Source organism: Lycium ferocissimum, chromosome 5, assembly GCF_029784015.1.
Source record: "Lycium ferocissimum isolate CSIRO_LF1 chromosome 5, AGI_CSIRO_Lferr_CH_V1, whole genome shotgun sequence".
Classification (NCBI taxonomy): Eukaryota; Viridiplantae; Streptophyta; class Magnoliopsida; order Solanales; family Solanaceae; genus Lycium; species Lycium ferocissimum.
Window position 1 is genome coordinate 73,720,065 of NC_081346.1, and position 20,318 is coordinate 73,740,382.

General features: G+C 33.1%; 2 protein-coding genes and 1 non-coding gene across 3 annotated transcripts; 1 reads left to right on the forward strand and 2 right to left on the reverse strand.

Moving 5' to 3' along the window:
* Window positions 1-2,017: 2,017 nt before the first annotated feature.
* On the reverse strand, window positions 2,018-3,134 carry LOC132058029 (uncharacterized). The gene is made up of 2 exons (XM_059450597.1): window positions 2,715-3,134; window positions 2,018-2,074 (listed from the first exon to the last, which is right to left on the reverse strand). Exons 1-2 carry the CDS (start codon window positions 3,132-3,134, stop codon window positions 2,018-2,020), a joined length of 477 nt encoding a protein of 158 aa, XP_059306580.1.
* TRNAA-AGC (transfer RNA alanine (anticodon AGC)) lies at window positions 2,305-2,377 on the reverse strand. The gene has a single exon. It is a non-coding gene; the product is annotated as a tRNA-Ala (tRNA).
* A 2,276-nt stretch (window positions 3,135-5,410) lies between the features above and the next one.
* On the forward strand, window positions 5,411-9,680 carry LOC132057407 (peroxiredoxin-2E-2, chloroplastic). The gene is made up of 2 exons (XM_059450003.1): window positions 5,411-6,106; window positions 9,278-9,680. Exons 1-2 carry the CDS (start codon window positions 5,621-5,623, stop codon window positions 9,479-9,481), a joined length of 690 nt encoding a protein of 229 aa, XP_059305986.1. The 5' UTR covers window positions 5,411-5,620; the 3' UTR covers window positions 9,482-9,680.
* The last annotated feature ends 10,638 nt before the right edge of the window (window positions 9,681-20,318 follow it).

Here is a 20,318-nt window from a genome sequence, read left to right on the forward strand (position 1 = left end):
ATTACCTTCTTTTTATTTCTCTTGCAACTTATAGACTTTTCAAACTACGATCTCTCTTTTAAGTAAACTTAAAGTTCTATGAGAAAATATTAAGAGCATGTTTGGATTAGCTGGAAAAAAAGTGGCTTTTAAGCATAAATACTTAAAGTACTTTTAAGTGCTGAAAGTTATTTTATAAATAAGTAATTACGTATTTAGATAAAAGTGCTTAAAGGATTTTTAGAAGTAAGAGTAATATTGAAATTAATAGAAAATATAAGGGATAAAAGCGTAAAGTTATTGGTCAAACCAAAATGGCTTTTAAGCCAAAAAAAAAAAAGTTGGGGTTGAGCAACTTCTTGATTTTGACTTATTTTAAGCACTTTTTAACTTAATTTAAGTTGTTTTCTATTTTTATGGCTTTTAAGCTAGTTTGACCAACTTATAAGCCAATCCAAACGGGCTCTAAGTTATTACATACGTTAGACGAGCAATCTAATATTTTATCTAAAAAATTGAGCAATATATGAGTAAATATTAGATTTAAAGTCGACGGTAATCTCCAAGGACCATATATATTTATTTACAGAACTAATCTAAATAGTCGCCTAAAATTAAAGGGACCTTTGCATAAATCAACCAAAAAGCATTTTGCATCCCGGCTCAAAATTTCTTATGAACCGAGGCCAATCTCTTTTCACTAAGCTACTATAAAGATGGTAATATTTTCGAAAATATGATGCCCGCTGATTATTTAAGACATAATACATAAATATGCCTTCAAATTTGGCCTCAGCTAGCAAGTATGCCCTCCAACTCTGAGTGTGCACAAGTAGGCACCTCAACTTGTATAAAGTTGAACAAATAAATGCAAATGTTGACGTGAAACTGACGTGACACATAATAAGTGTACTTTGCGGAGGCGCCACATCGCTGCCACCGAACATTCGTGTTTACTTGTTCAACTTTATTTAAACAATAAATAGTTTTTTGCTATGCATACTACAACAAACATTCTCCATCCAAACTTACAATTAAACCTTTGATATAAAGATGGGACATGAAATCATGTGGTTGTTGTTTTCATTCTTATCATATTTATATCATTTCAAGACCCATATTTATATAATTTCAAGACCCAATGAATCTATGATTCGCTTATTTACAACGGAATAGTATACAAAGTCAACATATCTCAATGAATACAATAGGATTTATGGCTACACAAATCCGTTGAGAACAATTCTAGATCTTGTCCAAGACGATCTCTTAGTTGTTGAGTAGAAAATTTATTAAACCATTGAATTCGAATATTAAAGTAGCTTATCATAGGCAAGGGGAACTACTCCTCAATGGTGTGCAATCCCAAATTATGCTACACAAACCGTTTCTAAATACGATTTTTTAATTTCAATAGCTCAGGAACTACTCCCTGAAATTTTTCCAAAATCACGCTCGCGAGATAAAATCACATGTCCAAACGCCTATTTAGTCTACATCAAAGGGTCTAAATACGAATCCATGGTAGGAACACTACATATGATTTTGTTTAATATTCTATATTAAGCATTTATATAAAGCTTTAACAATGACGTTAAACATCATATCATACTTCTAACAAAAGCACGAGCAAATATATCACTGTTACTTTATTCCAAAAGGCAAAGAATAAAAATAACGGTTTTTTAAAGAAGCATTTTTTTGACTAGTACTACGTAACAGTGTGGCCAATTTAGTACTACGTAATATTATGCTTTTTATCAGACACTGCACCAAATAGAAGTTGACAAAAATGCAAAATGTCCAAAAGTAAAGTAGCTTATTGACTAATCCTAAAGTCACCACCAAAACATGGGGGGTAAATTAAGTAATGAGAAACAGGACATGCCATGTAAGTTGTTGGTCTTCATGAAGTGCCATCCTCGACATTTGAAAAGATGCCACATAAACTGCGAGTAGTTTCTACAAAGCTACAAAGCTGTTCACATGGCACCACATAAGTTGGGAATAGTTTCTACAAAGCTGTTCACAGCAAATTTCAACTGCTAAAATCCACAAATTTCCACTTTCCATCAACCCTTACAATTAAAGAGATCTGTCATTATCATGGAATTTTGAACCAAATTTGATAGCAATTATAAGTGGCTATTTTTTATAGACAGGGCCTAAAGGTGGCAATTGGTGCTATTTCTTTAAATATGCAACCCAAGATGGGTTAATCTCCAAACAAACAATTGGCCCAGGAGAGAAATGGGCCTGTTATAAACAACAACCGGAAAAAAAAAAAAAAAAAAAAAAAGGGAAAAAGACATGTGGGATAAAAAGTGGAGATGCGAGGTATCGATCCCCGTACCTCTCGCATGCTAAGCGAGCGCTCTACCATCTGAGCTACATCCCCATTGTGTTCTTGTCTTTCACTATATTTATTCATATTCAACCAAACATTACTCACTTGCTTTTTCAACATTCATTGATATCATTATCTCCATACATTTTGAGGAATATGCAACACTAATGTCGCATTGTTAAACAAAAGAGCAAGTACTTCCATAGCTATAGTTTTATGCTAGTAAAATGATGTGCGAAAATATAGAAGTGACATTCTTTTTAATTTGAGGAGAGTAGAGACTAAAAAGACAAGTAAAATAAACAAACTAAAAGGAATAGAGTACAATCTAGGAAAACAACAAGTAGTTTTTTTTATTACTAAGACCTTATATATTTTCTTGTAAAACACGATCAACAACATCAACTCTAGCAACACCTTCATCAGCAACCTTAGCAACAGCAACTTCTCCAACAACTAAACCCTCAACTCCACTAGCTTCTTCCTCTTCATCAACATAATTTGGATCATTTTCATCTATAGCAGCTGGAACATCATCATCAAGTATATTATCAACCACATCTCTTGGTCCTTCCCATGTGAATTTCCCACCATGTCCTGATTTTGACTGCTTATTTAATGGTATACCATCTATTGGACGACGGTCTTTTCTGTGTATACCTTTGTCTATAAGTTTTTTTTCAATGTGTTTTAAGGTTTCAATGTTGTGCGTGTCGGTTTCGAGTTTTGTTACCTTTGTTTTGCCTTCTTCGTCGTGGCTTACTCCTCGAAATGTCACTGTTTCCTTCTTATCGTCTATTTGACTCATTTTCTTGGTGTTTTATTGTTGGACAGAAACTTAGAGTAGAAAAATAAAATGGAGTGTTTTTGTATAATAATGGGAAGTAATGAATTTTATAGGAAGAGTTTGTGTAACAAGGCGGTGGGGTGCCACGTGTAGCTTTGCAAGAAGACATGTACAGTTTGCCACTTGCTTATTTTGTTGTCTCACCACGTTTCTTTCTTCTGCAGAGTGGTCTCATAAATTAGTAGCGAATAGGAATTAGTAGCGAATAAATCAATGCATTTTCTTTTGACCCAATTTTTTTTTATCTCCTTATTACTCAGAAAAGATTAAAAAAAATTCAGAATAACAAACATTCTCTAAAATTTCTCTTAGATTTAAATTCATAACTGATGATAGAACTAGAATAGATATTTTTTATTTCCTACTTACACGAGTTCATATCCTTGCTTTTCTATTAATGCAAGCCATTTGTATGAATATATAATAACATTACTCAATCATGGTTAATAGATGCTTATATTTACTATATTAAATTATGTAACTACAGTAAATTATACTAATTTGGTGTAAACACGAAAAAGGGGCGTATACACGAAAATGGGCACTTCGCCCTTACCTCGTCCTCTTTCTTGAAATGGATACTAGGTTCAGCCCATGTAACAAAGTCTCTAAAAATGATGCTCAGCGCAATAAGTCATTTTACACCTACCACTCGTAGCCCAGTTCAATGAGATCGAGGTCTGAGTCTATCAAAGGAAGGATAGGGCCGGTCCTTTGACACAATTGCACAATGGGCAATTTCCACGATTATTCTTCTTTGGGCGTGGGTGATCTTTAATTTTTGTCCTCAAATTGCTGGTCTTTAATTTTTGCATTTCATTTAAAATATCTCGAAGTTCTAGGTTCGAATTCTGACTTAGTCATAAAAATAAAAAAAATTCATAAGGCAATGACTTATTGCGCAGACTTCGAGATATTTTAGGCATAACTAAAATATCTTATGCCGCAGACTTTGCCTTAAGACATAACTAAAAGTCTGCCGGATACGGAAGACTTTGCCTTATAAAGCAAGCTTTTAATTATGCCTTAAGGAAAAATCTGACTTATGCGACAGATTTTGCCTTAAGGGATAACTAAAATTATGTCGGATACTTACGCTTTTTCTTATAAGACAGATTTTTAGTTATGCCTTAAGCTAATATCTGCCGCATAAGACTGACTTTAGTCATGCCTTAAGACAAACTCGACTTTTTGTAAAATCTTACCTTGCGAATTTTTTTGATTAAGCGGGAGTTCGAACACAAAACTTCAAGATATTTTCGGCTATCTTTTTAAACGAAAAGCAAAAATTAAAGACAAATAAATTGAGGGGTAAAAAGGAGATCCGCGCAAAAAATTGTTGCGTAATTGCGAAAAGGAATCAAGACCAAGTGTCAACCTTCCGAAAATATCTTTGCCACCTTTCCAAAATCCAACCCTTCATAGTTTCTCCTGTCCCCAAAAGTGTCCAAAAAGCCAAGTCTGAAGGGGTTGTTTGGTACGTCATACAAGGCGGAATATATCTGGATTGCAATAAAATTTATATTATATTTGATTAACGATATAAATTTTATAGCTTGATTTTAAATATCTTGTGGTATATCGTCAAATTTAAAAGTGTTTTATCAGGTAGATAAGTTAGTTTCGATTATAATTATAAATTATAATCTAAAGAACACCATTGGCAGCACATAATCTTCTAGAACGCCTGAGTTTCCTGAAAAACACACACAACAGACACAGAACTCAACAATGGCTGCCAGCATTACTTCTTCTTTCCTTCACCCTCTCAAAACTTCTAAAATTCACAGCCCCAAAATCCCTTTCCCTCCCCTCCCCTCCCCTCCCCCCTCCCCAACCCAAAAAAACAATCCACTCTTTTCTCCTCTTCTTCCCAATTTACCCCATTCTCTCACCACTGCACCACCACAACCGCAACCAATTCAAGAATCACCGCCAACATATCAATAGGCGACAAACTTCCCAGTTCAACACTTTCATACTTCGATTCATTAAATGAACTCAAAACTCTTTCAATATCCGATCTGACATTCAGGAAAAACTCATCTTTTTGGCAGGTAAAATAATTAATTGTATCTTAACTTTTTTAAATGACAATTATTTTAGATTAATTATTTTTAATAAACACGATAACTAAAATTGATCATATTCAATTAAATAAATCACAAACTGAGCTAATACTAGAAACAAGGAATCAAAGCCAAGTGTCAACCTCTTAAAATATCTTTGCCACAAGGAATCAAAGCCAAGTGTCAGCCTCTTAAAAATTCTTTAACACCTTTCAAAATTCTAACCTTTCATAGTTTCTCCTGTCCCAAAAGTGTCCAAAAAGCCACAGAAAGACCAAATCTTAAAGAATACATATCACAGACAACACACAAAAATCTTCTATAACTCCTCATTTTCCCCCAAAACACACACACACACACACACACACACACACACCAATGGCTACTGCTTCCTTCACTCTCTCAAAACTCCTACTAAAATCCACAACCCCAAAGCCCCTTTCCCTTTTTACCCCTAAAAAATCGAATCTTTTCTCCTCTTCTTCCCAATTTGCCCCCCTGTCTCTCAAACTCAAACAACCCTTCCACCATTTACAATCTCTAAAACACTCCACAACCACCACTCCAAGAATCACAGCCACCATCGCTGTTGGCGACAAACTTCCCAATTCAACACTCTCATACTTGGATTCATCCGATGAACTCAAAACCCTTTCAATATCTGACCTCACTAAGGGCAAAAAAACCATTCTTTTTGCTGTCCCAGGTGCATTTACACCTACTTGTTCACAAAAACACCTTCCGGGATTCGTGGAGAAATCTAAGGAACTTAAGGCCAAAGGGGTTGACAACATTGCTTGTATTTCGGTTAATGATGCATTTGTGATGAAATCTTGGAAGGACAATTTGGGCATTAATGATGAGGTGATGAATTATTTAGTTATCGTCTTGTAGTAGTATCATGTAGTAATCGCGTAGCAGTAATATTATGTAGTAATCGCGTAGTTTCTTATTTTATTCCTATCTGTTGCTTCATTTGCTTTATATCTTGTTATCTTGCGGTCATATTTTCTTACCACCGCCAAATCAAGAATCACCATCTATCGGTAACAAACTTCCCAATTCAACACTCTCATACTTTGATTCATCTGATGAGGTGATGAATTATTTAGTTATCGCCTTGTAGTAGTATTATGTAGTAATCGCGTAGCAGTAGTATTATTTAGTAATCACTTAGTATTGTTTAGTAATCGGGTAGTTTCTTATTTTATTCCTATCTGTTGCCTCATTTGCTTTATATCTTGCTATCTTGCGGTCATATTTTCTTACCACTGCCAAATCATGAATCACCACCACCATATCTATCGGTGACAAACTTCCCAATTCAACACTCTCATACTTTGATTCATCCGATGAACTCAAAACCCGTTCAATATCTGACCTCACAAAGGGCAAAAAAACCGTTCTTTTTGCTGTCCCAGGTGCATTTACACCTACATGTTCACAAAAACACCTTCCGGGATTCGTGGAGAAATGTAAGGAGCTTAAGGCTAAAGGGGTTGACACAATTGCTTGTATTTCTGTTAATGATGCATTTGTGATGAAATCATGGAAGGACAATTTGGGCATTAATGATGAGGTGATGAATTATTTAGTAATCGCGTAGTAGTACTATTATTTAATAATCGCGTAGTTTCTTATTTTTCAATGTGTATTACTATTTGTTGCTTTATATCTTGCTGTCATATTTTCTTACTACCACCAAATCAAGAATCACCGCCACCATATCCGTAGGCGACAAACTCCTCAATTCAACATCTTCTTACTTCGATTCATCCGATGAACTCAAAACCCTTTCAATATCTGACCTTGCAAAGGGCAAAAAAAACCGCTCTTTCCGCTGTCATGTTCGCAAAAACACCTTCCGGGATTCGTGGAGAAATCTAAGGAGCTTAAGGCTAAAGAGGTTGATACAATTGCTTGTATTTCGGCGAATGATGCATTTGTGATGAAATATTGGAAGAACAAGTTGGTAATGATGAGGTGATGAATTATTTAGTAATCGCGTAGTAATAGTATTATTATTTAGTAATCGCGTAGTTTCTTATTTTTCAATATATATTACCATGTGTTGTTTCATTTGTTTTATGTCTTGCTATCTTGCTGTCATATTTTCCTTGCAATCCTGCTTCGATTTCTTTTTTTAGTTGAAGGTCTACCAGAAACAGCCTCTCCCCACAAAGGTAGGAAAAATCCACCCTTTTCTCCTTTTCTTCCGATTTTACCCCTCCTTTCCCACTCAAACTCAACCAATCTCTCAACCACTCCACCACCACAACAACAACCAAATCAAGAATCACCGCCACCATATCTGTTGGAGACAAGCTCCCCAATTCAACACTTTCTTACTTCGATTCATCCGATGAGCCAAAAACCATTTCAATATCTGACCTCACAAATGGGGAAAAACCATTCTTTTTGCTGTCCAGGTTCATTTACACCAACTTGTTCACAAAAACATCTTCCGGGATTCGTGGAGAAATCTTAAGGAGCTTAAGGCTAAAGGGGTTGACAACATTTGCTTGTATTTTGGTGAATGATGCATTTGTGATGAAATCTTGGAAGGACAATTTGGACATTAATGATGAGGTGTTGAATTATTTAGTAATCGCGTAGCGGTATTATTATTTAGTAATCGCGTAGCAGTAGTATTATTTAGTAATCGCATAGTTTCTTATATTTTCAATGTGTATTACTATTGCTTCATTTGCTTTATATCTCGCTATCTTGCTGTCATATTTTCCTACCACCGCCAAATCAAGAATCACTGCCACCATATCTACCAGTGACAAACTCCCCGGGTGGTAGGCCGAAAAGTATTAGGAGACCTCTCATACTTCGGTACGATCTTAGATATTTTGAGGACTTAGATTAGGTAGAAGGCTAGTAGGTAGTCGTTGTTTCGAATATCTGTGTCCTTTGTTTCGCTACTATATGTTGTTTCAGTACTTTGGTTATCTTATTTATCCTGGCGATCGCTCATTTTTTCGCACCTATTTTCGACTTATTCGCTTTCTTTAGTTTCGTCATTGCATTTTGCTTTGAAGCTTGTACTTATCTAACCTTTCTTGACATTGTGCTTTCTCGTTGTGTTTTCTCTTTTTTCGGTAAATGACCTCCCTATCTTCCGATGAAATCTTGGAACTTTATCCCCCGGACCCCGCATTGGGGATTTCACTGGGTATGTTGTTGTACTCATAAACTCAAATAATTCTCTATTACTTTATTATTATTTTTACTTGTCAACATGCTAAAAGTAGTTGTCCAATTTTACTTGTTCATAAAAATCACTAGACAATTTACCATTCATTTGTTTTATTTATTAATTATTGGGTTGGAAATTTCAGGGAGTTAGTGGCTACACAACTTTTAAAGTATGTTTGATTATTTTAATTATTTAGATGATTTATAAATAACTAGGGGTCATTTAGTAAAATTGTCATTTTATTTATTACTCCTTAAGGGGTGTGCTAAGTCAAACATGGACAAGTAAAAATGGACAAAGGGAGTATTCTCTGCTCTCTGCTATTTTTCTGCTATATTTCTAGCACAAAAAATATAGGGTAGAAGTTTAGTAGTTAGCTTGACTGTTGTCGTACTTTTAGTAGTATGATTTAGGTATCGAGTAATTTCTTCTTCTCCAATGTGTATTATTATTTGTTGCTGCACTTGTTTTGTTTCTTGCTATTTTGCTATCTCATTTTTCTTGCACTCCTGCGTCGGTTACATTTCTTTTGAGCCAAGGATCTATCGGGAACAGTCTATTATCTACCCCAGAAAGGTATGAGTAAGGTCTCATCCTACCCTCCGCAGACCCTACTTGTGGGATGATACTGAGTATCTTCTTGTTGTTGTTGTAGTATTTCTACCACAAGAAAATAGCTAGCAATCCCCCTATTTTTTAATAGTACAAAACATAAACTCTATTCCTATGTTATTCTGACTAAAGATAGTATTTGGACATGTATTAAACAAATACCCAAATACTAAACAAATTTGGTTTTCTACTCTAACTTTGAATTATTCATCCAACAGGTGATGATGTTGAGTGATGGGAATATGGAGTTTACTAAGGCTATTGGGTGTGAACTTGACCTTAGTGATAAGCCTGTTGGGCTTGGTGTTAGGTCTAGAAGATATTCTATGCTTGTTGAAGATGGAGTTGTTAAAATCTTGAATTTAGAGGAAGGTGGAGCTTTCACTGTTAGCAGCGCTGAGGATATCCTCAAGGCTCTTTAGAGGTTTTCGTTTCTTTTTGTTAATTATGATCATGAGGCTAAATCTTGTTTAGTTGCTACTTGTCTTATGGTGAATTACTGAATAATACCCTTGTTTTTTTCTTTTTTTTTCTTTTTCTGATAAGTACTGAATAATACCCTTGTTTTTGGAGATTGTGAAGCTTAGCTTATAAATCTGGTCTAGAATGTTTCCTCTTTTACTCGTACATTTTTGAATGTTTTACGGGGATGATTGATGAATGCTTGAATTATCTTTTATGAATGTATGTTGTCATTCCTGACAATGCTAACCAAATTGAGGTTCAGGAATACTAGCTTGTTACTCCCTTCGTCCCAATTTAAATTTATGTGAACGTGCTTGACTGGGCACGGAGTTTAAGAGAAAAAAGGAATACTTCTTAAACCTGTGATCTAATATAAGTCATAAATATTTGCGTGAGTATAAATCATCTCATTAAGTATAAATTGGAAAGTTTCAAGTTAAATTGTTCCTAAATATAGGCAGGTGTCATTCTTCTTGGACTGACTAAAAAGGAAAGTGTGTCACATAAATTTGGACAGAGGGATTGCGTATTATTCTTGTATTGTCATACTGTATAATTGTTAGTGTATAACTGAGTTAACTTGGGATTATAAGATCAAAACTTTGGCAGCATACAGTGTGATTTTCAGGATTTAAGCAATGTCAATAAGTTCTGGTTTTGCGCATTGTGCTGCATGCCATGGAATTGTAGTACTTGATAAAATGTGGCTCTGATAGGCTGGGGACTAATGGGTTGAGTGTATAAGATTTTGATGCTTGTTGTTGAAAGTTGTTTAGTCGTAGAAACTGCTTTTTCGTATATGAGTATTGGCATATCTCTTTTTCAGATTCGGAAAAATAAATATGTATGAGTTTATTATGATCATTAGGCCAAAACTTTCAGGTTTTACTTGCCAATAGTCTTATGGTGAATACTGAATGATACCCTTGTTTTTGGAGATTATGAAGCTTAGTTTATAATTCTAGTAGAGAATGCTTCCTCTTTTACTATTCCCTCCGTTCCAAAATAAGTGTCATCTCCAAAAAAAATTGTCCCAAAATAAGTATCCCCTTAGAAATTCAAGACAAGAATTGGCAAGTCTTTCCAACTATGTCCTTAGCATTAAAGAAGTTGTGTTCTTTAATATTGCTCAATATTCAAAATATATCTAATAAATAGGGGTAGTTTAGTAAACTCCACATTGTATTTATTGATTTCTTTTTTTCTTTTTTTGTTTTGAAACTGGTACTATTGTATTCCTCAGCATTAAGGGTATGCTGGCCACCTCCAGAAAAACAGAGTTCAACAGAGAGAGAAAAGAAAAGAAAAAAAAACAGATTTACAGGGCACCTAAGAAATCTACCAAATCATCTACCTCCTCTATGCAGTTTTCTTTACACCAAAAGAATAAAGATACCAAAAGAATAAAGATACAATACAATTCCATTTTACTTTGGATATGGAATTGATTTTATCTTCAAAGCATCTACCATTTTACTTTGTATATGGAATTGATTTTATCTTCAAAGCATCTACCATTCCTCTCCTTCCAAACAGCCCACCAAAAGCAGGGTGGTATAATCCTTCACCACTTCTTCTGAGTCTTACTGCAATATTTATTGATTTCTTAATGAGCGTGATTTTTGCTTAGGTGACACTTATTTTGGGATGGAGGGAGTATATGTTTTTTTATTATACTGGGATGAATGGTTGGATCGTCTTTTACGAATGTATCTGATCATTCTTGAAACTACTAGCCAAATCAAGTTACAACTACTTATTATTTTTGTGTTGTTTGTCTGTAACTGAGTTAACTTGGGAGTAAAAGATCAAAACTTGGCAGAGTACAGTGTGATTCTGAGGGCTTGGGCAATGTGAATAGTTCTAATGATTCTGGTGTTGCACATTGTGTTAGCTCCCAGTGGAAGTGTAGTTCGTGGTAAAATGTGGCTCTGATAGGCAGAGGACTAATAAGCTTGAAGTTGGCTTTCTAACCGATACGCGACTTAATGGAGCCTTTTTACAAATAATTTGATGGATTTATTGGTGCTTCTCTTTTTTTCTTGGCAGTAACGACTTAGAAAAAAGTCTTAGAAATTGTTAGATGAGTAGTGGTTCATCTCTTCTTCTAAATTTTGAAAAAAGGATATGTCGAGTTTGTCCCATACTTGGTACAGTAAGTAGTCATTGCATTTAAATTGTTCAGGGTAAATGTCTGTTTTGTATTGAATCAAGTTGGCATGAAAAGACAGAAACTTCGCGCCATTCAAGACAAACTAGTGCAGTATAGTCTTTATTTGGGCAATGCGACTTTTTTGAAAGATGCAATCTGTTATATGCCTACAGGAACCTAAGTGTTTGGATGAAAATGTGACATAGAATAGGTAGGAGACTAGGAGATTAAAGTTGTATTGGTCTGATAAGAAGTTTCATTTCAGAAATTACTTCCTTTCCGGTTGGTAATTTATGTCCATCTGTCAAATGCTATTGAGCATGTGTCTATAACTTATATGTGTAGGGCAGCAGTGTAACAACTTCACTTTGAATTTCTTTGTTCTTTTCAACCAACTTGTTTGAATCCGACGTCTGTGCTCAAGTATAATTGAAGATGTATGTATTTGCTAAAAAGAAACAATTTCATATTGGCTACACAAAGAGAATCCTATAAAACGATTTGCTTCAAGAATTTGGAACAGGCTAATTTACATTTGGCTTCTCAGTTTGGAAGCAAAAGTGGCTTCTGGAGGAAATGAAAAGGCCATTGAATCCCTCAAATGGGACTTAACATTTTGGAAGTTCCTCCCACTGGTGGGGTACCAAGTCGTTGTAATTGTCCTTTAGCTATCTTCTTCAAGTTATGGTGTTGAGTTTTTGGTGTCTTAATTTCACCCACTTTTTGGTCCTTGAATGTCATTGTCATGAATAAAGAGGACTTACATTTATCCAGTGTTTTAAAAGCCGTCGATTTATGCTACGTGAGGGGTTATTAGCCATGCGCTGGAGAGAAGTGTGTGCTTCAAAGAATGGCAAAATGTGAGGGTTTATAGCCATGCGCTCCAGAGAAGTGTGTGCTTGAAAAATAATAAAGGCAAAGTGACCCTAGTAGGAAGCGATTCTTTGATTTTCAAAACTTTGAGGGGTTGAATTAATATCAACAGTATTGAATGTTAACCGCAGTTTGATTGACATAGTGCCAAATTCATATCCTTAATTATTTAATAATTTGAGTTTCAAATAATTGTATGCTTAACTTCATTAAGTACGATGGTTCTTATCTCCTTTTTGCGCTTTTACATAGTGGCTTTGGCTTAAATAATTTGTGCGCTCCACTTCAAAAAATAGTGGCTTTGGCTTAAAATATTGTGCAGGTTGACGCTCTGCCATTTGATTAAACAGTATAATTAACTCAAGTTGACTTCCTAGCTCAACCATTTCTCTTATAGTAGTCACAAAATATAAATTAGAGAATGCAAGTGATTATTATTCCAAGAAGTCTAAGCATATTCCTTTGGCTATTTTTGTTTCGTATCATTTGTCATAAGTCTACTTCTGATAATGACTAATTGCTTGATTGGTCGGTTGAAGCCTTGGATGATCGTGGGGAAACAAAAATAGGAGGATGAAGATTGTATTAAATAGCCTTGTTGCTACATCACGGAACTTCTTGAAGGGTCAATTCGGCAAGAATTATGAACAATTTACAAAATAGGAGAATGAAGCATGTACTAAAGTTATGACGTGCTCGTCATAAATTGTGAATGTGAACAATTGAACACATGTAAGTTCTGTCAGTACGATTAGATTTGATAACAATTTAACAAGATAGGAGCATGAATATCGTACTAGCTAGAGTCATAACACGCCCGTGATAATTTGGTGAAGCGTGAAGTCTCATTATTTCCCCTATGTTGCACTGCCATTAAATGACTATCTCCATAAATCGTGATAATCAACCAAAATTGATCCTACTATGGGGGAAGTATTGACATACTTCATTTTGGGATTGTGTTTAAGTTTTAGCTTACTTTGACTTCTTTTTGAATATATCCATTTTGAAACCACTTCAGACATACATGACTATAACAATAATAACAACATACACAGTATAATCACACAAATGCGATTTGGGGAGGGTAGAATATGCGCAGACCTTACCACTTTAAATTTACTTGCAGACCTTACTAATTTAGACATAGGTGACCGACCTTGTAATAATGCACGTTCGAAGCAAACTTCGGGCATTTTTTGCCTGAAATAGGGCTTTGGCAAGGCTGAACTTTAGACATATAATGGTTGTAGTTAAAAGATTTTGGCATTAAGCTCAGCGCTTCAGTTATTTTTTCATGGTATTCAGATGAATGAATTTTTGCCACAAAAGAAAGCAATTTAACTATCCAACGCGGCAACGCCTGATTCAATACCTAAAATATACCTGAAGTCTTCTTTAATCTAAAACGTAAGTTTCAAATATTATAAATGACAAATCTCAATCATTAATTCGTCGAAAGAAGAAAAAGGAATAATGTTTCCCCATGAAATTTTTAATAAATAATTATTTTTCAAATATTTTATGAATGTATAAGATGATGATCTAAATATTATTTTTAACCAAATTAAATTTTGTATAAAAAGATTTAAATTCGGACCAAAATCTAAAGAGTAGCCTCAAAGGACATTTTCCCCACTGTCGAGTCAATAACTTTTCGAAGTTCCAAGTTTTTGTCGCCAAAGTTTGGTGTAGATTTCGATTTTCTGTCTACCATATGCTTGCTTGCTGTGAATTTTTTTTTACATGATTACCTCTCTTAAGTACTCCTTTCATCACGTTTTGTGTGGCCGTTGGATAATTGGGACAGAGTTTTAAACAGTTAATTAACTTAACTTAAGATGTCGTGTTGGTAGTTGTTTAATTTTTATTTTTATTTTGGAAAAATTCTTCATATTTACAATTCGAATTGTTCCAATAATTTGAAAGTTGCAAGTGTTTGCCGTAATGTCATTAGTCTGGTGTTGTTAAACATTTTGAGATGTCTAATCTTGACGAATATAATGATCCGGTGTTTGTAATGACGGAAAATAGTATACGTGAGATGAAATAACCGAGTTGTGCATTAGCTAACTCAATTTGTACCCGATCGTCATAGAAAAAAAGGAATTATTTTCAATTTCTTAGGGAGCGTTATCGATAAATTGTTTATTATTGTAAATCCCCTCTCGATTGTACTTTCACCATCATTATTTTCTCTAAAGAAAGCAAACTAATACATATTATCTTAAAAGGAAACCATAAAAAATTAATAATAATAATAGATAGAACCAATAAAAAAAAGTTGAAAATAAAGAAGGCAAAGGTCACAGAGGTTAGGTGGAATAAAAGGTGTGCGAAAATGGCCTTCACTTTTGAGTTGGACTAAAGGTGCATGTATTTGAAAAGTGATTAATTTCATGGCTTTCTTTTGTGGAGATATAATAAAATTGCTATTATAAAGTATGACGAGCCAAACCACGCCTATAGATCAGTATAATTTATATGCATTATTGCCTACTTTGCTACAAAAACAATTTCCCTTGATTAAATAATTGTTTTTCAACTATTGCGTTTATATATTCTCCTCTGGAACTTTTTTTTTGTAAAAGGAAGTTTTATACTTTTTTTTATGGGAAGTCAACTTGCTCGAGCCAAAAGTTGTTCATCTTGAAAAAAAAAAAGGAGACATATAGTCGATAAAGTCTACATGGCAAATAGAGAAAAGAAAAAGAAACTAGCATTTCAATTTCCGGTAAAAACTAATATCCGTACACCAAATTAATAAAAATAATGCTTGACATGTGTTTGCACGTAGATAGGAGGATATGAAAGCCGAAGATTAATTCGGTAGAAGATGCGTAGGTAGTCAAGTGTTGTCTAATTTCCTTATATTCTCCTACAACTCTTCGATTTTATTAGTACATATTGTATCATTTGCTTCGATTACGGTATTATGTTTTATTGCTACTGTTCTCTTCTCCTTCATTTTTTTGCATGTCTTCTTCGCTAGTGTATTTTCTTTTCCATACTTGATTTTGTTATGCTTTACTTGAGCCGTGGGTCTATCGGAAATAATATCTCTTCCTTCACAAGGTAGGGAAAAGGTTGCGTACACATCACCCTCCTCAAACTCCACTTGTGAAATTACCTAGGTTATGTCTTTGTTGTTGTTGTTGTGTTTGCATGTAGACTTTTCTTACATAACTATGATCGATTAGTGTGTGTGTATATATTCTCACCTAATTGATTAAGTTGATATAATTTAACCATCTAAATATACAATACAAGTAAGTTTTTATTGTGCATTTTTCGTGTTAATGTATAGGCTGTTTCTTTTTTATGCTTTTCTTGTCGTTATTTCCGCTTCGTAAAAGATCAAATGAAGCCTTATAAAGGTCACATTTTTATTGCAAGAACTTACTTTTTTCCCTCGGTCCTGCTTTATAATGCCTTAATTCAAGATGTAACGTAAAATTCTCAAAAAAGTAAAAGAGTGTAAATATCTCGTGTGCCAAACTTGAAATTCTCCAAGCCCCTTATATTTTTCTTGTGACCCCACAAAGTAAGACAAATGGTACAAAAATAGCACCATTAAAAGGAATATTCTCGTGATTTTGACATAGCAGTTTCACAAGTCTCTAGTTGTGTTCTTCTTGTTGCCCAAGAAATCAAATTTCCTTCTTTTTGACCACATTGCACTATAATGAAATGCAGAGTTCTCACCGCCCAACAATCGTGTTAGAATAAATAAGATCTCTCATTCTTAATTAAAGACATTAAGTTTGAGTCGCGAGAATGAAAAAAATCTTAATAAGAATTCAAGAACGGAACTAGAATATACCTTACAGGTTCAATCGAACCCAATTGTTTTGGCCAAACCATTTATTTTTCTTAAGAATATATTGAATAAGTGTGATTTATTAGTTTCGAGCCCAGTAACTTAAAAGAACTAAAATTTTGAGCATATAAGCTTAAAATCCTGGCTCTACCTCTATAGGAGATGCTTCCCTCTTTAATCGATCCTACATAGCGTGAATTCGAACTAATTGGATTAGTATTCCGAATTTTTTTTAAAAAAAAGTATGTGGATTCTCCTATGCTTTATTATTATTATTATTATTATTATTATTATTATTATATCAGTAATTTAATGCCACACTTTGCTGAAATTTTGGAAAGAATGAATGAATAGGTTATTTATCTGCATACAAAATAGTTTTTTAAGCAAACATCTCAGGAAAAGATTATATGCAAGCACGAAAAATCACTGATTCCTATTATTCTATGGTAAACATATGATCTAACAAACTAATTTGAGCTATATGTGTCAACTTTGTACTCTGCAATGGTGTCGTCATATGTGCTCATTTCTGCATCTGATGATTTATAAATAATGCGATTTCAATTAATTGAAGGAAAAGAATGAGAAAAATTTACGTATTTAAAATTATATGAAGAGAATAATATAATTAATAACAATTATTTGAAATGAATTTGTGAAAATCATAGTTGTACTAACATTAAGAATGTTATTAGCTTCACGCAAAAGTAATAATGCAAGTATTTATTTCACTTACCGCAAAAGTAATAATGCAAGTATTTATTTCACTTACCTTGTCAATCAAGTTATATACAGAAGGCAATATATCGCAACCTCAATCTCCTAAATAACAAGTTACAGTACTATTTATTACAGCAATTTAATTTAACTATTAAATTTGAACTATTTTTTGTTTTAAAAAGGCCTAAAAAACTAATTTAAAAAGGACTAAAAAACTAACAACTTTTCTTCATTGGAACCCCACCCCTAATCTAGATGTAATAACAACATTTCGACACACTCGAGGGGGCTTTCTAAAGCACATAGATTTGGAATATATAAAATTTGTTTAATTAATTTAAAAAGATTAATAACATTATTGATCTCTCAGTACCCTTAGTTATGTTTTTATAGTCCTTGTAATATCAGATCAATCACATTTAATCTTCAATTAGTTAAATTGTGCACTTTTAGTCCACCTGCTTATCAATATTCACATATTTTACCACCTTTCTCGTGTTAATGCATAGACTGTTTCTTTTTTATGCTTTTCTTGTCGTTTTTTCCGCTTTGTCAGAGACCAAATGATTAATGTCTTATAAGGTCACATTTTTGTTGTAGGAAATTACTTTTTCCCCTCTTTATCCGGTTTTATACATCCTTAATTCTAGATGTAGGGTAAAATTCTCAAAAAAGTAATAGTGTAAATATCTCGTGTGCCAAACTTGAAATTCTCCTAGCCCTTTATATTTTTCTCGTGACCCCACTTAGTAAGACAAATGGAATGGTACAAAAATAGCACCATTAAAAGGAATATTCTCGTGATTTTAAAGTTCGCAGTTTCACAAGTCTCTAGTTGTATGCTTCTTGTTGCCCAAGAAACCACATTTGTTTCTTTTTGAGCAAATTGCACTATAATGAAATGCGAGTTCTCACCATGAAAGATTGTGGTGGGATAGTAAGATCTTTTTTTTTTTTTTTTTTTTAAATATTGGGTTTGAGTTCGATAAAATTTACCTCTACAGGATATTAATATCAAATGAATACATGCATGACATGTGTTTGAATATAGAATAATTTTATTTAACTTGACCAATTAATATGTATTTTTACTTAATTAAATTACTTAATCATGGTAAGTTGTGTTTGTTTGCTATAAACACCTAGTGCAAATAAGTTTCCACCTGAAAACGAAAGAAAACTTAATAGGAAGTACTTTTATTTTAATTAATCTTACACGGCGCGAATCAGTGAGTTCCGAAAGCAAAAGAAAAAGGCATGCGAGCCCTTATTATTATTATTATTATAAAAAAAAAATAAGGTAAAATTTTACATCATTAATTTATTAGATTTGCATAAGCTAATAAATAAAATAAAATAAAATTGTTACCCTATTCTTAATTATGGTCGTTCCTTATGCGATAAGTTTTTTCAAAGACAAAAATCATCTTCTCCTTATATAAAGATGTTTTAAAAACAAATATCTGAGGAAAATATTATATGAGAGCACAAGTGTCGTCATATGTGCTAATTTCTACATCTGATGATTTATAATGTGATTTCCATTACATATAAAAAAAAATAAAAAAATAAAAAGAAGATGAGTGTGAATGATACTTATAATACTTTCTCTTCTGTATCTGGTCACATATTCTTCATTTTCCTAAAAATAAAATTGATGTACTTGAAAATTACATGAAAAGCTTATAAATTAATATAGTTAATAATTCAAATATTTGAAGAGAGTTTGAGAGAATCGTAATAACAAAAATATTTATGGTAACTTTATGAATGTCATTAGCTTCACGCAAAATTAACAATGCAAGTATTTATTTCACTTAACTTGTCAATCAAGTTCTAACTATTAAGATGTTTTGTCAAATAATTTGTGGAAAAAACCTTCTATTATACACAAGGCAATAGCAAAATCTCAAGTTGTATCTAATTATTGTTATTCATTAATTGCATACAGTTTCTCCAAAACTATCACTAGCATTATAATCTTTCTTACATAACAAGTTAGTACTAATACATCACTTTACCAAATAATAACTACTACTTGAATTTGAATTAATTTTTGTATATTTGAAAAAGACAAAAACTACTATAACAGCTTTTTTCCATTGGAACCCACCCCTAGATCCAGAAGTAACAACATTTCGACACACTCGAGGGGGGCTTTCTAAAGCACATAGATTTGGAATATATAAAATTTGCTTAATTAATTTAAAAAGGATTAATAACATTTTTGATCTCTCAGTTATTGGTTATGTTTTTATAGTCCTTATAATATCAGATCAATCACATTTAATCTTTAATTTTTTGAATTGTGCACTTTTAGTCCATTCACGTATCAATATTCACCATGATTATTTACAGTTCCACTACTTAATTATTCATGTGTTATAACATACGATAAAGTTTTTACAATTACTTCATATTTGACAGTAATATACTCTTATATATGGATAATTTTAACAAGCTTTCTGCATGAAGGGATAAAAAACACACACACACAGACACATTTTAGGTAATCAAATGTTAAGGACCCGTTTGACCATAAGAATTTTTCATGTTTTTCCCAAAAACGTTTTCACTTTATTTGAAAAGCAACGTTTGGCCATGGAAATTCGCCAAAAACCCTGTTTTCATTATTTTCATTTTCATTACATTCAAACAACAAAATATTCTTTGCAAAAACTATAACCAAATACAACTCCATCTTTAACTCCAACTTTAAAAATCCAAATAAAGTGAAAAATATTTGATTTTAATGGTCAAACACCTACTACGGACCCGTTTGGCCATAAGAACGATCCACTTTTTAAAAAAATTAGTGTTTGGCCATGAAAATTCCAATACAACTTGAAGTTGTATTTGGAATTTGAAAAACAAGAAAAACTTGTTTTTCAAGTTTTTCACAACCAAAACAAGTACATTTAAATAAAAAATACTAGTCGCAAAAACTATACACAACTCCAACTCTAAAATTCCAAAAAAAGTGAAAAAGTTTTTGGTTTCTATGGCCAAAACCCTACTAAATATGTTGAGTTATATTTTACAAGGACAAAAAAAAGAATTTATCGTTAAATTAAGGATCAAAAGTGCAATTATTCCTATTTAATAATAATAATAAAAAATTCAAGTATACTACTACTACTATGCAAAGACCACTAATCAAGATTATAAAACCAAATCAACGGTTGTAATTAACCCAAGTTTTTCTCTACATATACGTGGTATCCCT